This window comes from Wyeomyia smithii, chromosome 3, assembly GCF_029784165.1.
Source record: "Wyeomyia smithii strain HCP4-BCI-WySm-NY-G18 chromosome 3, ASM2978416v1, whole genome shotgun sequence".
Taxonomy (NCBI): Eukaryota; Metazoa; Arthropoda; class Insecta; order Diptera; family Culicidae; genus Wyeomyia; species Wyeomyia smithii.
Window position 1 is genome coordinate 67,434,221 of NC_073696.1, and position 14,997 is coordinate 67,449,217.

The 14,997-nt window shown below is 38.5% G+C and overlaps 1 protein-coding gene across 1 annotated transcript in view; it reads left to right on the forward strand.

The window, feature by feature from the left end:
* LOC129731042 (ras-related and estrogen-regulated growth inhibitor-like protein) overlaps positions 1 to 6,084 on the forward strand; it is a 42,823-nt gene extending 36,739 nt beyond the window's left edge. Inside the window, exons 4-5 of the mRNA XM_055690758.1 lie at positions 2,872 to 3,040; positions 3,132 to 6,084. Coding sequence (XP_055546733.1) covers positions 2,872 to 3,040; positions 3,132 to 3,274 — 312 coding nt within the window. The 3' untranslated portion in view covers positions 3,275 to 6,084. The remainder of the gene's footprint in view (positions 1 to 2,871; positions 3,041 to 3,131) is intronic.
* The last annotated feature ends 8,913 nt before the right edge of the window (positions 6,085 to 14,997 follow it).

A 14,997-nucleotide genomic window follows, 5' to 3' on the forward strand; every position in this document is an offset into this window, starting at 1 on the left:
TAATATTTAGGTTTCAAATTTTTTCCAGTTTGAACTTGTTTCAAAATAATCAAATTCCAATGATACCATATGATTCTAAGGGTGCATACTTAAATGACTTAGCGGGAGGGGGATATAATTGTTTTGTGACAAGTTGTGACATAGGGGGAGCTATTGGATTTTAATCGAGGTTTTTTATAAAAGACGGATTTTTTTTGCAGAAAAAATTACAAGAAACACTGAAAAGACACTAAAACATCGCATTGCAGCGAGAGCTGTCGGAATCTTTTCATCTTTGGCATTCTGCAATCTACTGAAAGCTCTTCTAGCCCTGCTCTCACACTGGGAGCAAACCGACGCACTTACTAGAAAAGAGCAGCGAATCGTTTGTATCTGAGGGCAAAAAACTCGGCTGTGAAATTTGAAATATCTCTCCAGAGTCATAATAAACTGGTGTGATCATGATCTTTCTCATACGAAAGGACATTTCGCTCAAAAACTACACACAGAGCTCACTGCAGTGCTTTCACTATGTGCCTCTCAAGCATATGTCAAATGAGGGAAGCATCTAGGTAGGAAAGTAGATTGCGTTGTTTGCTTTGTATCTCGAAACTAAAAAAAAAATCAGCCACCCGTCACGCACGCTTGCTCTTCGAATGCTAGCAAATTTATCTCAGCAGTGATCACCGCGGTGTATTTCTGTGTGTGCTAATTAGAGTGGTTCACTACTCTTGTCTCGCTCAGCTGTGGTGTATTATTTCTCTGCAAGCAACAGAAACGCAGCACAATGCAAAAAAATTGCTACACTCAGCGCTCATGCTGGGCAAGAAGTGAGTGGTGATTATTAACTCTGATTTTTAACAGATTGAGAAGAATAACAAGCCTGCTTCTAGCACATAAACAATTGCTTGCAATCCGTTTAAAAAAATCAAAAATCGTTGTTTCCGCGTGCTTTTCAGAAGTGAAAGTGACAAGATACTCATTTGTCTTCAAAGCTCTAAGAGCTGCGGTCTATTTTTTTGCGAATTCGTGAATTTTTTCTGTGTTTACAGACATGGATCGTACAACTTTCCTCCTCGTATCAAAAGACAAATTCTTCAAAGCAGATGACATTCACCCAGACCGCAGTTAATATCATATGAAATGCTGTCACAAGTGTAAAAGCGAAGCCTTGGTGCTACATTCCGTATCGGAATTCGACCTTCTGTTTTACTATACACAAACTTCGCAGCCGACTGACTGGTTAAGTGTACAGGACAATGGCAGGGCTAGCGCAACGATTCTACTGACACCAACAGTCTCTCCCGAGCCGGGACTCGAACATACGACGACTGGCTTGTAAGGCCAGCATCTTACCTCGAGACCAGCAGGGAGATATCACAAGTGTATGAGTAATAAATAAAATGAATTTCAAACGATTTTTTCTCAAATATTTTTTGTACGTTTTTTATGGAGGAGGGGGTAAACGTAATGCTACGTATTTTAGAGTGGGATGAGATTTTGTGTGACCAAGTGGTACGAGAGGCGGGAGGGGGGGGGGTGTAAATCATAAAAAATGCTATGTCATTTAAGTATGCCTTTTAATAGCCATTTCACTCATAAAGTTCTAGAAGACTAACTTTCCAAATGAACTCGTTTTTCGGATATTTTAAAATACGGTTTGAAAAATTAAAGTTTCATGAAAATTAAACACTAACTGTTGCTGAACTAAATTGTTATGTTGATCATACATTTCAGTGAATCTATGCCTGTACTAGAGAATCCCAAATAACTTACCAAGAATATGTTTTTTTAATTTAAAAAAAATGAAAATTTGGCACTGAAAAACAAATTTTTTTCATAGTGTATATATTTTTTCTAGAACCGCAAATGTTTTACCTACAACTTTCCGGAAGACACCTTTTCAACCGAGCAAGCCGTTTTTTTGATATAGAAATTTTTATCATTAGTCAGTCGTGAGTCCACATGAGAACTATTTCGAACCTATTTTCCATGGAATGCCTCAGCCACAGTGCTTGCTTAAAACCTATGCCAAAATACATACGCCTTTTGAGAAAATTACTCCCTGCCTGAAAAATGGCTCCACTCGCGAAAAATGTCGTCAATTCTATGTCCAGTACGTGTGCAAAGCTTTATTCAAATCAAAATTGGTCGATATTGGACGACGCTAATTTGATCGGATTAGTAGATTTTATCATGTAAAATCTCATCGCCACTTACACCGAAAGTTACTCATCCGTTGGCATAATTTCCCCCTGGCAGAATCCTGGTGATGCTTCGTCGCCTATCCCGGTCCCTAGCGACTTCCGGAAGCGTTTTGGATTAAAGCTTTTCTACGGTCCTCGGCGGACGACTTAATATCGGTTTGCTAGCTTCTCCTCTAGCAGTTTTCTGTGGTTTTTGGGTTTCTTAGAATGAGCTTGAGGTCATCATTAGCATAGCTTTCCTCGAATTACCACCAAAAATGATGCGTTGAAAATACGACCGGCACTCTTAGCAGCAATCTTCAACATCAGCCTCAAAGGTGAAATGCTTTTTCCATGGTTTAAACGAAAAATATTAGTACCTTTGCCTCTCATTTCATTCTTCACAGCTAGAGAATAGTCGCGGTATCCCTACACATTTATTAACAAATATAACATGAAAACTACAGGTTCCATTTGAAATTTCTCACAATGGTAAAAAACGTATCTAAATTTTGTTTAACGGTTTTGAGTTGACGGTTAATTGATTGTCTTGAAAGGGTTCTGCATAATTCCATCCTTCTGCTCTAAGTAGGCTTCTCAGTCTTAGCAGCACAAACATATAAAACCAAGGCCAATTCTCCGTACCATATACCAAAGAAAACTTTGTTTTCGCCTGTACTCATTGCCTTTTTTCCTGCTATTTCAGGTTCAAGAAACGGAAGGAGCCACCTTGGCCGCTTCGCATGCGATTGGCTTCTGCGAGGTTTCCGTTGCCGATAATTCCCCCGCCCTGTACAAAGCATTCGAACGTCTACTGATCGAATCCCGCGCCCGCCCAGTGAAACCGAGAAAGTTTTCCGTTAGCAAAATGTTCGGTAAGTGAAAAAATAACTTCCACCAATAATGTCACAAAGCGACAGCGAAAGAGAGAATAGATTTGCTAATTACTGCCATTGCTCCCAACAGGTACCCTCATCGGAAACAATGGCACCCGGCAGCCTTCGGCCGCGGTCAGCCAGGGCACGGTAGTGCCTTGTCACAAAGGAGAGCTGCACAAAACCCGGGTGATGAAACGACGACAGGCATTTACTGCGACGGCATCGCTATGACCGACATCGACAACGGCCGAGGATAGCAGTTAAGGTGATTTTTTTCTGTCTTCTTATTCTCGCGGTACGATGTACTCTACGGAAGCTCCACTAACCGGTATTAGTAGCGGCGGGAGTATCGATAGCACGGTTTCATCAACGACTGACTGGCTGGCGGTAGAGAATTTAGTCAGCTTGGTGGCGAAGGAATTCAGCAGAACGAAGCATTCGAACAGATCCCGGTTCAACTTCGGTGGAATGAACAGAAATGTGATTTAAATTTAGCATTCTATAGAGAGCGCCGACAAGCGGCAGCACACATACCGTAGCGTAGACACTAATCGCACCCCGAAGCATACTCAACCCCATCCAACTGGTACTAATCTAATGTGCACTGTGAAACCGAAATCACTAAAACTTTTCATACGTTCGGAGCTACTTTATTGTTTTAGATAAAGTAGTCCGTAGCTAGATGTATATGATATTAGAAAAAATAACGTAATTGAGTGTCATTAATAATTATAGCCGAACAATTGTTTCGTACAGACGGAAAGGAACTTTAAATTTTCGATGTGGAACATTCATTTTCTCTCAATTATTAGGTCTTCATCGTAAACGTTAGCATGTAGGTAGAGGGAACTTTTCCAAACGCAAAGTTCACTGTAGCTCAGTGCTCAGCTAAAAATTAAAGGTTGTATCTGAACAGGTTTTCATCGATGAGTGCCAAAACCACATCTTGTTTTCTTATGTTACAAATAGACTGCTGGGAGTATCCATTTCCATCTAACTCTTTGGATATTTACAAACCAGCGTTGCGCTTTGTTTATCTTTCGTTTAATTGATTATTGTTATGCCGTAAGTAGGCACACCTCCTTGTTGAAGGCAAGGGTCGTGCTGTCTAACAGCTTCAACAAACACATGTTGGCTCATTTCACCAACAAACAGCGTCTAAAGCACCGTTCCTCCGTGACAGTATATCCAGCGCAAACAAAGCCGGCACACAGCTGGTATTTTTTGAGGCGGTGGAGAATTTTCCTACAATTGTCGCCCTTGTGGCGTCAATACACCCTCGATCGGAGTTGGCATCCTGTCATCGTTGCGTTACCCGTGTCTATCGGATGCACCCATGCCAGTGCCAGTGAATGGTACCAAGGAAGGTGCAAACCAGTGTCTCCATAAAATTAATGACATGTGATCCTTCAGCTGACTGTATTCTGCGTGAAATGGAGTATGTAAAATGTATTGGGAAAATTCCCCTCTTGGTAGTTTTTTTTTTCTGCACACTCAAACCACGCGGTAACAAACTAGATGTTTAGTGGTTCCGCTATCATTACAAATGCCGCGGAAAATCAAACAAAGCGGAGGTGGAAATCCACAAGCCATATTGCACCAAATAATGTTTTCATTACATACACGTGCTTCAGGCTAATTCACTCGTGATGTTTTAAACTAAAAATGAGTAGTTTATTCAATTTATTCTGTCGATCATCTTCTCGCACGATTATATATAATGTTGAGTTTCGCGGATTGGAACTGTGTCTATCGAACTAATAGTAATGTATTGTTTGATTTATTGGACACGCTCAATGCATACAGACTGCAATATGTGATATACAGTCAAAACATTGCCTTTCGTACTGAGTGCAATGCTTGAATCATTCATCAAATCAAATGAATCATCTCAACAAATTCGAATCAAAATTATTGTAAAAGTCGACATTTTTCTTCTCCATCAATTTTATCAATTAAAGTTAAAAAAACACTGACATAGGGCTAATTATAGGCAACGAGTTAATGACGAACATGCAATAAACCATTTGCAGGCATATTTGTGCGTTTGCAAGTATCTGCCATTACGGTGCGCTGGGGCAGCCATCTGACGTATAAGTCTAACGGAACGCCACCTGTCATCGGCAGAAATATGCGTTTTTTTATGGCGCTTGCAACCGCATCCGATCTCCCTGACTGTGGCATAACGCTGGGTCTGCTCCATCAAGATGGAATGAGTGGTGCATTAAAGACAGTTCAAGAGTAAAAGTGGATAAAATCGACATTAGAAAAAACAAATTTCTGGCCATTGCCGCCATAACTTCTGTGCGTGACGCTTTAAGACTTATTTAGCGCGCCCCTGCTAGATTTTTATTGGCTTTGGATTTTATATCGACTTGCACGATTTCCTTTTAACGCCCGAGCGATCGCAAGCCGATTACGAGAGGAATAAAAATGCAAATTAAGATCATAGATTTAATTCATATTCCTAATTTGCCCCAAAAACGACTTCCATAACGTATACCCCAAATGCTTTCAAAAAAAAATCGATACAACCTTTAAGAAAAAGAAAACGGTCTCAATCTCAATCGCTTCGCTGCATATGCAAATCGAACAAATATCAAATATGGCTGTGAATACAGATAAGCTCCACTTGAATTTGGAAATTAGAATCCCACGTGTGTTTGTTTATCGAATTGCTTTCACCTTCCGGCAGAAAAGACTTATGCGTGAAAAACTCCTTAAATTGCGATCGAAAGTACGGAAGATTGTTTTTAAATATAAGACTCTATCAAACCGGTCTAGAACAGAAAACTTTACAAAGTTGATAGATTATTCGTACCCAATTAGTGGAGAAAAGCAGAGTCAAAAATAAAAATACAAGAAAGAGAGAACAGAAAGCCTAACCAGCAGCTGTAATATGGAGACGAAGCTAGTTTTACCTAGGTGTACCATGTAAGCTAATATAGATAAATGTAAGGCGTTACAAACACTAATTTACACTGTATTACTAGACATAGTTACTGTATGCATTCATTTTTAAGACATTAATATAAAAAAGGAAATCGAAATAATGACGGCTTTAGTTTATTTGTTAATATCACATCTTCCTTAGACAAAATCCGGAAAAATATCGACATCTCGGTGAAAATACCCCAAAGCTTTCACGATGCGGAAAATTGACAAGAAAAAGTTCACAGGATGATGAAAACATTTAAAATAATTTTGTTAAAAAAAAATCTTTTCAAATTATGAGTTCAAAAAGCTTGCGCACTCCTTTTACTATAACTATCCATGAATTTTGGTATCAAATCGTACAACAACTCATAGTCCGGTATAGCGAAACTCTTGTATACTTTCACGGATATTTTTAGGTTTGAACTGTTTTAAAAAAGTATAATGAATTGTTTTCATGAGAAATAGTTATAGTTAATAGCGAGTTTATGGTAATACATTCGATTTGTGCAGAGGCATTCACAATTAACGGAATAGGTAGTAAATCATCTTTTATATTTCCAATACATTGTGGATGATTGAATCTTCCGGGTTCAGATTATTAACCCAAGTACAATAAATGTATTTATAAAAGAAGCAAACAAATGTGTAATAAATAACACATATGTTTGTTTCTTTTCAACAATGATGTAGGAGATATATTCCTGCGTCAAAATCAATAATCCAGTAGGCCGAAAAGTCCAGTCATACCGTAGGTATTCACTGAGGGTCCATTAAAAGCATAACTTAGGTTACTACGCTACCCCTAATTTCTGTTCAATTATAAACAAAATCTGTCGTTCGCGAGTGCGTTGAAATGAATATTCGTGAGCAAAATTGGGAAAACTAATAAGTCTGGCCGTTATTACACAGAATGAGATGTGCAACAGTGTATTTTAGCGATCCAGAATCACGTTCCGATAAAGAAGGCATGTAGGCTGCATAAGTAGAACCTTATTCAACCCTAAAGTACCTTCTTGGGAAAACTTGGACTAGAAAAGCAAGGGAGTGCTCTCCAACTAAGCTGAAGCCTTGAGTGCTACATTCCGCTATCGGAACTCGATTTTCTGTTTAGTATACACAAGCTTCACGACAAACTGTTAGTGTACACAACAATTGCGGGGTTAGCTCTAGAATTCTACTGACACTAACAGTCTGAACCGAGCCGGGATTCGAACATACGACGACGTATGTATACTAGGGTGGGACAAAAAATAAGTACTAGCTCCAATGCACTTTTCGTGTTCCTTATGGGTCCTGTAACAACTGTGTAACTTTTCAGATCGATCGGTGAAACCCCTGATTTGCGCCCGATTTTTAAAGTTTCCATACGATTTTATATGGGAAAATCCACTTTTTCAAAACTTATTCTCTAGAAATTTCCCGTTGGCTCCTAAAAATATACCAATACATGATATTTGTAGAAAATTTTCCTGGGAATAATTCTTCTGAAGACTGTAAGGCGCTACAAAATTTGTAGAAAAAGTTATTCACCTTAAACCGATCGAATGTCTGACGAACGGCTCAACATTGAATTTTTCCAGCAACACTGATGCAGCATGCTGCTGTTGCAAACTCAACAACGTGATGAGAAACAGTTTCGCGTAGAATTAAGCTTGAAAGCGTGATTTTTCGCTCATAGTATCTTCGGAGAAAATGCTTAGAATATCAATCCCTATATTTTGATAGTATTCGTTGTATGATTCATACCCCTAAAAGTGAGAAATCAGCTTTCTAAACACCCCTACGTAGTGAAAAACATTTTCGTGTGGGATTAAGCTTGAAGGTATGATATTTTGCTCACGTTATCTTCATTATCGGAGAGCTTGCTTAAAATATTAATTATTAAGTTTTAATGTAGATTGATTACTCCCCCTATAAGAGGGAAGTAAACTAAACACCCACGTCGTGTGACTCTGGTGTCTTTCATTACAAGCGCAAAAGAATTGTATGATTGGTCTAATCAGAAAAGTAATAAAAATTCATCAAAAATGTATATGAAGAATATGAACAAGGAGTAACAGAATGGAGCAATATTTTCAAAAAATCTATAATAATAGCTGCCACACAAAAGTATTACTCTTTTGTTCCGATTTCAGAAACTAAGATACAAACGAAGCTGTTTTCAAAAGATGACGAATCATTTACTTATGATGTATATAAAATATAAGGTGAAACTAGTTCTGTAAAGTATCTATGCCATAAAAAAATATGTTACTAAGATAATGAAACTCGAAAATAAATATTTGATTCTTATATATATTTATATCACTTAGTACATTCAAATCTTTTCTTGAGAACCGTTCGCCCAATCGTTTTGTTGTCAAAGAATGAATTGTATATTTTTGATCAAGCATTCCAATGAACGTATGGTTTTTGCTGGAGAACCATGGACAAATTAAGAAAAACGTGTATTTTCCTCAATAATTATAATTTTTCGAGCTTAAATTAGAAATAACTCGAAAACCAATGCCTTGAGAATGTTGACTACCAAGAGCTTTTTGATTCGAAATGACTCTCTGCATCTTTCTAAATCACCAGAATACAAATATTTTGAAAAATGTTTGAATTATAATTTTCATAAAAAAATTAATCTACCATAAAAAAATATTTTTCATTTCTCCATCCTGGACTTTTTTTTAAAAGTTGCGTACTAACGTCAAGTTTCTTAAAAAAAAATTTAAAAAAATTCAACTCTTTATTTTTTAAAATGAAATTTAACGTTTGTTTTTAATTTTTTCTGGTCAAAAAAATTTGTTTGTACAGTGTATATTTATTTTATGATGCATTTTCGATTCGCTACAACTCATTCTCAGACAGTTTTTCTATACAACCAACGGTTTCTGGGCTACAATGCTTCGAATAAAACCTATGCCAAAAGGCATACGTCCTTTTAGAATGTAACTCATGGGTGTAAAAAATCTCTCCACCTGTGAAAAATGCTCAGTTTGCTAAGCCAAATACATGTGCAAAGTTTCATTCAAATCAAAAATGGTCGATTAAATTTTCGCGTATTTCCAGGCGATTTGAAATGATTTTGCTCGTATGGAATCGTTATATGAAAAAAAGTTGAAGGGTATGTGCTAGAGTGCACAAACGTAGGCTTGACGTGGGACTATTGTGGGTGTAAAGATTTAATTCTGCCATAGCCATAGTATATAACACACACCAAACGTAAAATACCATACACAACAATCCATGAACAAAAAAAACACACACACACACGCTACTCACACACACACACGATACTCACACACACACACACGCTACTCACACACACACGCTACTCACACACACACACGCTACTCACACACACACACGCTACTCACACACACACACGCTACTCACACACACACACACATACACACACACACACACACGCTACTCACACAGCCACGCTACTCACACACACACACGCTACTCACACACACACACACGCTACTCACACACACACACACACACACACACACACACACGCTACTCACACAGCCACGCTACTCACACACACACGCTACTCACACACACACACACACACACACACACACACACACACACGCTACTCACACACACACACACACACACACTCACGCTACTCACACACACACGTTACTCACACACACACACCCACGCTACTCACACACACACCCACGCTACTTACACACACACCCACGCTACTCACACACACACCCACGCTACTCACACACACACACACACCCACGCTACTCACACACACACCCACACCCACGCTACTCACACACACACACGCTACTCACACACACACACACGCTACTCACACACACACACACACACACACACACACACACACACACACACACAGACACACACACACACAGACACACACACACACAGACACACACACACACAGACACACACACACACACAGACACACACACACACAGACACACACACACTTGGTATACGACACACTATACCTACACAATTTACTATCGGCAGCATCCAAACGGCTTCCAAGTCTTCCAAATGGTCCCTTCCAACAGCTTCCAATGGTTTCCAGTGCCGATCACGTCCAGTTTCGGGCTGTATTCCAACAACGATATCTGAATTAGATTACCACTGGTGGGGTCCAACTCAGATCGAAGGGAAGCCGAACTGTTCGCTTTGAGGGTCGAGCAGGGAATGAGCTTCTCTCAACACGGAATGTCCTTTTATAGCGTCACTCAGTGTGGGAAACTTGGGTGATTGGGGGAAGAACCAATCACGTGGAAGCATCTCTGCTTTCTTTCTTCGTCGCTTACGTTGGGTGATGAATGCGATGCCAATTGGGTGGCATTGCTAGCCAATGACTGAATGCGTGAATTCATTTCGTCTATGTTTTTGAAGTCTGCGTTAGGGAAATATACCAAACGTATGAAAAATGTATGTGGATACTCAACCTTCAAACTTTCCCGCAATTTTCACGGAGTAATAAGAAAATGGTAACTAAAATTATCATGTTATACAAATCTTGTATGTTTTAGCTTTCCAACGGTATATTAACTATTGAAATCGGAACAGTTGTTTGAGCGCTATTAGCATCTAAAATCTTCCATTCTGACAACCAAAAACGTTACATGTTCAATCCAGTTTTTACAGAAGGTACCTTAGTATAGTGAAGAAAGACGTAGTCCCACGTAAAAAAAAAACGAAACTTGATAGCAGTAAGCCAGAACCAAGTTTCTTTGTTCAATTTGGGGCCCCAAACAATCCTGAATTTATCGGAAGTCGATTGGTTTTGTCTCCGCTTGGCGCATTGCATTAATTTATATGGAAAAACCAACTTTTTTGCATTTTCCATTCTAAACAGCTCAAAATGACTCAAACCATAGGTTTCATCACTTCAAGTGGTAGCTTTTTTGATGCCTAGCAACTTGGCCGAAGACACTAAAGAGCTAGGGTGTCCCAAAAAACACTGGAGTTGTTCAAAGTTGGTTATGTCGAAATTTATATTGAAATACATGTTTTCTGAAAACACTGCCAGTGTACCGGCGTCAGTCATTTTTCCATCAGAAGTAACCACTGAAACCAGCTAGCTGGCATCCCGCCATGTTTCGAGGACTTACATCTCAGCGTGTGTGTAAACGAGATAGCATATCACCGCCACTTTTCATACGCATTACATAGCATTTTTCAATGGGGCCCGCAAATCGCGGATCCGCTGCGATGTTAGCTGCGATGAAACAAAGCAAATAACATAGAGATGCCAGCTAGATGACTGAAATACGTTGTAGATTCTAACTACGCCTAGAATATTGACCTAAATTTGTTTGCTTGGTCCAGCTGAGTGTATAACGACAGGTTACTTCTGATGTAAATCCTTCTGACTCTGGTACATTGGTAATGTTGGCAGAAAACAAGATTTTCTGCATTTGAATAGCCATACTCAACTTTGAACAGCTATAGCTCTTCTAAGGCACATTCCAGCACTTCAGTGTCTTTTGCAAAGTTGTTAGGCATCTAAAATACTATACTTTAACATAATGTAGTGCATTACTAGAGCATTATTGAGCTCTCTAGAAAGGTAAATGCATAAAAGTTGGTTTTCCCATATAAATTTTCATACAAATTTGAAATGCAATGCGCCAAGCGGAGACAAAACAAATCGACTTCAGGTAAGTTTGGCGTTGTTTGGGGCCCCAAAAAGAACCGAAAAAACTTGGTTCTGGAAAATCGATCACTTTGCCCCACCCTAATACATATATTATTGTTTAAATTCGAACAAACAAAACCTGTATCTATGAATTTGATAATTTTGGCCTCCCAACCCATTTTTTGCTTTAACTAGCTCTTTTGGCTAATCTTTTAAGCTAAACCATCGATATCCTTAGTGGAAAGGAAAGGGAAAACATTTAAAAAATGTTTAAAGTTACATTTCATGACCAAATATTATAATTTGCGTATTATGGACCCGGGTCCATTATACGCATTGTTAACCCCGGGCCCGTAATAGGAAAAGGGGTTCATTATGCGCACGTAAAGATCGGTAATAGTTATTGATATTTGGCATTGACAATTGAACTCAACCACAGAATTTTTCAATAGATTGGGTAAAAGACTTATTTATTTTTAGATTGGGTAAAAGACTTATTATATTTTTAACAAATACAAGAATGATGCTGCGAAAATATAAAGAATTTGAGCCATTTACATCTAAATTATGACATACACCTACTAAGGAGTCCATTACTAGAATATGAACCCTATGCTTTCATTTAAAAGCATTCAAAGCATTGTAACTGTAAGAGAGTGGCTTGAGAGAAAAAATACACTGTGACACATGGTGAACAAATTTCCGATGAGCGGGTTCAATCCTATGTGTGTCATTTTGATATTCAAGAGACCGTGTATGAAGCTCAGCTCTGAATCGGGTAGCAATCCCAAATCTTTTAATGACATCTCACGCTGATGTGATGGTATATACGGCCAAACGAGATTACGGAACATTTAGTACCAAACTCCTAACTCGTCCATCTGCTGTTATGGAAAGACGTGTCAGTGTAATCCTTTTGACGTAGTAGGGGTAAACAGGGTAAGACCGCCCACCGTAGTTTTACTACCAAGTTATTTAATAATTGAAAAATTTCTTTAACGTGTCTATTACAGTATAATTACACAATATTTTGCACCCCTTTCTGTTTTGATAGTGCGCGACCAGTCATAGAAATAATCAAAAACCAACCTTTCGGCTGGCAACCAGTCAATGCGCTATTGTTTTGTGGCAACGGGACTTAAGGTTTTTTGCCTAAAAATCTATTGTTAGGCCGTGGATATACGTTTTAAAAAAAGTAAACTTGTGTAAAAATGGTATTAATGAACAAAAATAGTTTTAGAGCCAGGACGGTTTGTTTGATCGGTATGACGTCATCGGCAGAGTTGAAAATAGCAGTTTTTTACTTCCGATAAAAGTATACACTGTAAAAAAATTTATAGAAAGGATATAAAAATAGAATTTAAAATATTTTTTTTAAGTTTGATTATGCGATAACCTCATTTTTAGCAGATAATAAAACTGTTCGGGTGTTGTGCTAGGGAACAGAACCATGACATAATAAATCTCCTGCTAATTTCTACAGACTAAATAATCAATTGTTATTTTGACGTTAGAAACTGCAACTTGAAAACTCTTCTTGATGATAATAAAACTTTATTGAAAATGAACACAAAAATTAAGATGAAGGTGGAAGTGGAAAAAGTAAGAATGCGATAAAAAGAAGCATTGTATTATAGTCATTTTAAAGAAAACGAGTCATAGGTGATATACAACACGAAACATATTTTTCAATTGATTATTTTATTTTCTCAATAACTGATTAATATTTTTATGGGTTTTTCCTGGCATAAATCTTTCAAGAATCATACATTTTATGTTCTGAAATATTGCAAAAAAGCAAAGTTTGGTGCTACATTCCGATTCGGAACTTGACCTTCTATTTCTATACACAGACTTCGCAGCCGTTAAGTGTAGCGGACAATTTCGGGGCTAGCGCTACGATCCTACTGACACTCCTACAGTCTCTCCCGAGTCAAGACTCGAACCTACGGCGACTGGCTTGTTAGGCCAGCATCGTACCTCGAGACCAGCTGGGACGGCCAAAATATTGAAATATTGAAACCGATTTAAAATTTTCCTTATTATAGAATATATAAAGTATAAAAATTCCTCCGGCATCAAAAATACGCATTTTCATGCAAAAACAATATCAAATTCGGGCTTAGCATCCCAAAATTATGTATAAACCATGCATTTTCCTCGATTTGAAGACATTTTTCTTCTTGGCCAGCATTGTCAGTATGGAGACGCCCCACTGTGCGTTGGTTAAGGGACCAGCGCCAACGCTTTACTTCCTCATGCGATAATGAGATTTTTCGTCTCAGTGAATCTTCCGGAGTCGGCTAGTATTAAATCTAGAACAGTTGGGTTGGTTGTGAGTGGACCACGCCACCCCACAACCATCGTTATGTCGGCGTTGGGACTCGAACCCAGGCCACCAGTGTGGTTGGTAGGCGGAGACTTTGGTGCATGGCTTGTCAAAGCAACACATCGACAACATCGATAATATCAAAAATAAGCAAAGCAAAGTCCAGGTACTACCATTCTGTTTCGGAATTTGACCTTCTGTTCATTCGACATCAGGGGATGGTAAGACTGTCAGCTACCATACATTTGACGCGTTACCAATATCAGTGGCACTGGTACCCGAAAAATGGACACATCAGCCTTTTCTTGTGTAAATTCGGGCAAAATAACCAAAAATTGACTATAAGTGTTAAAAGCCTTCCAAGACTTCGCAGCCAACTGTTCTAGCGTCAGATCAACACTGACAGTCTACCATAAGGATTGGAAAATGAAGGACAACACTTAAATAAAAAAAATGAATATGGAAATGTCAACAAGCCGAAAAGTTGTCTAAACCGAAAATATTCTAAGAATATCGACAAGTAGTGAAACCTCTAAGTCGACGAGTCATAAACTTGAATGATTGAAAAGAAAATTGGGATATTGAGAAACATTTTGGTGTTCGTTTTTTTTTCTGGTTCAGTTTATTTATATTTTTCACTTCTAGATTTTTTGTCGGTAAACGGTTTGAACAAATACCTTAATATTTTTTAGCGCCCCTGACGGTAATAGAACTGTACCATAGTTCATTGTGATTTGATTTCCGGAGTTTAGACTTTCACAACCTTTAACGTCCGTTTGTGAAGACAGGAAATTAATATCAGTCTGAAACTACGCTTTGAACAGACAGAAACTGTTCAAAGGGATTAGGTAAAAATTTGGCTTTCACTTTCCAACAGCTTCGTAATGCGACAAATACATGATGCTAACGATATGCGTTTTCTTCCTGAGAACTAAACCCAAGAGCAACCTAATGCGTCAATCGCATCACTGCTTGATAAGGTTGATTCGTCGCAATTCATCACCAGCATAACAACCGAAGAAAAGTGCTGAGCGTTGTAAAGGT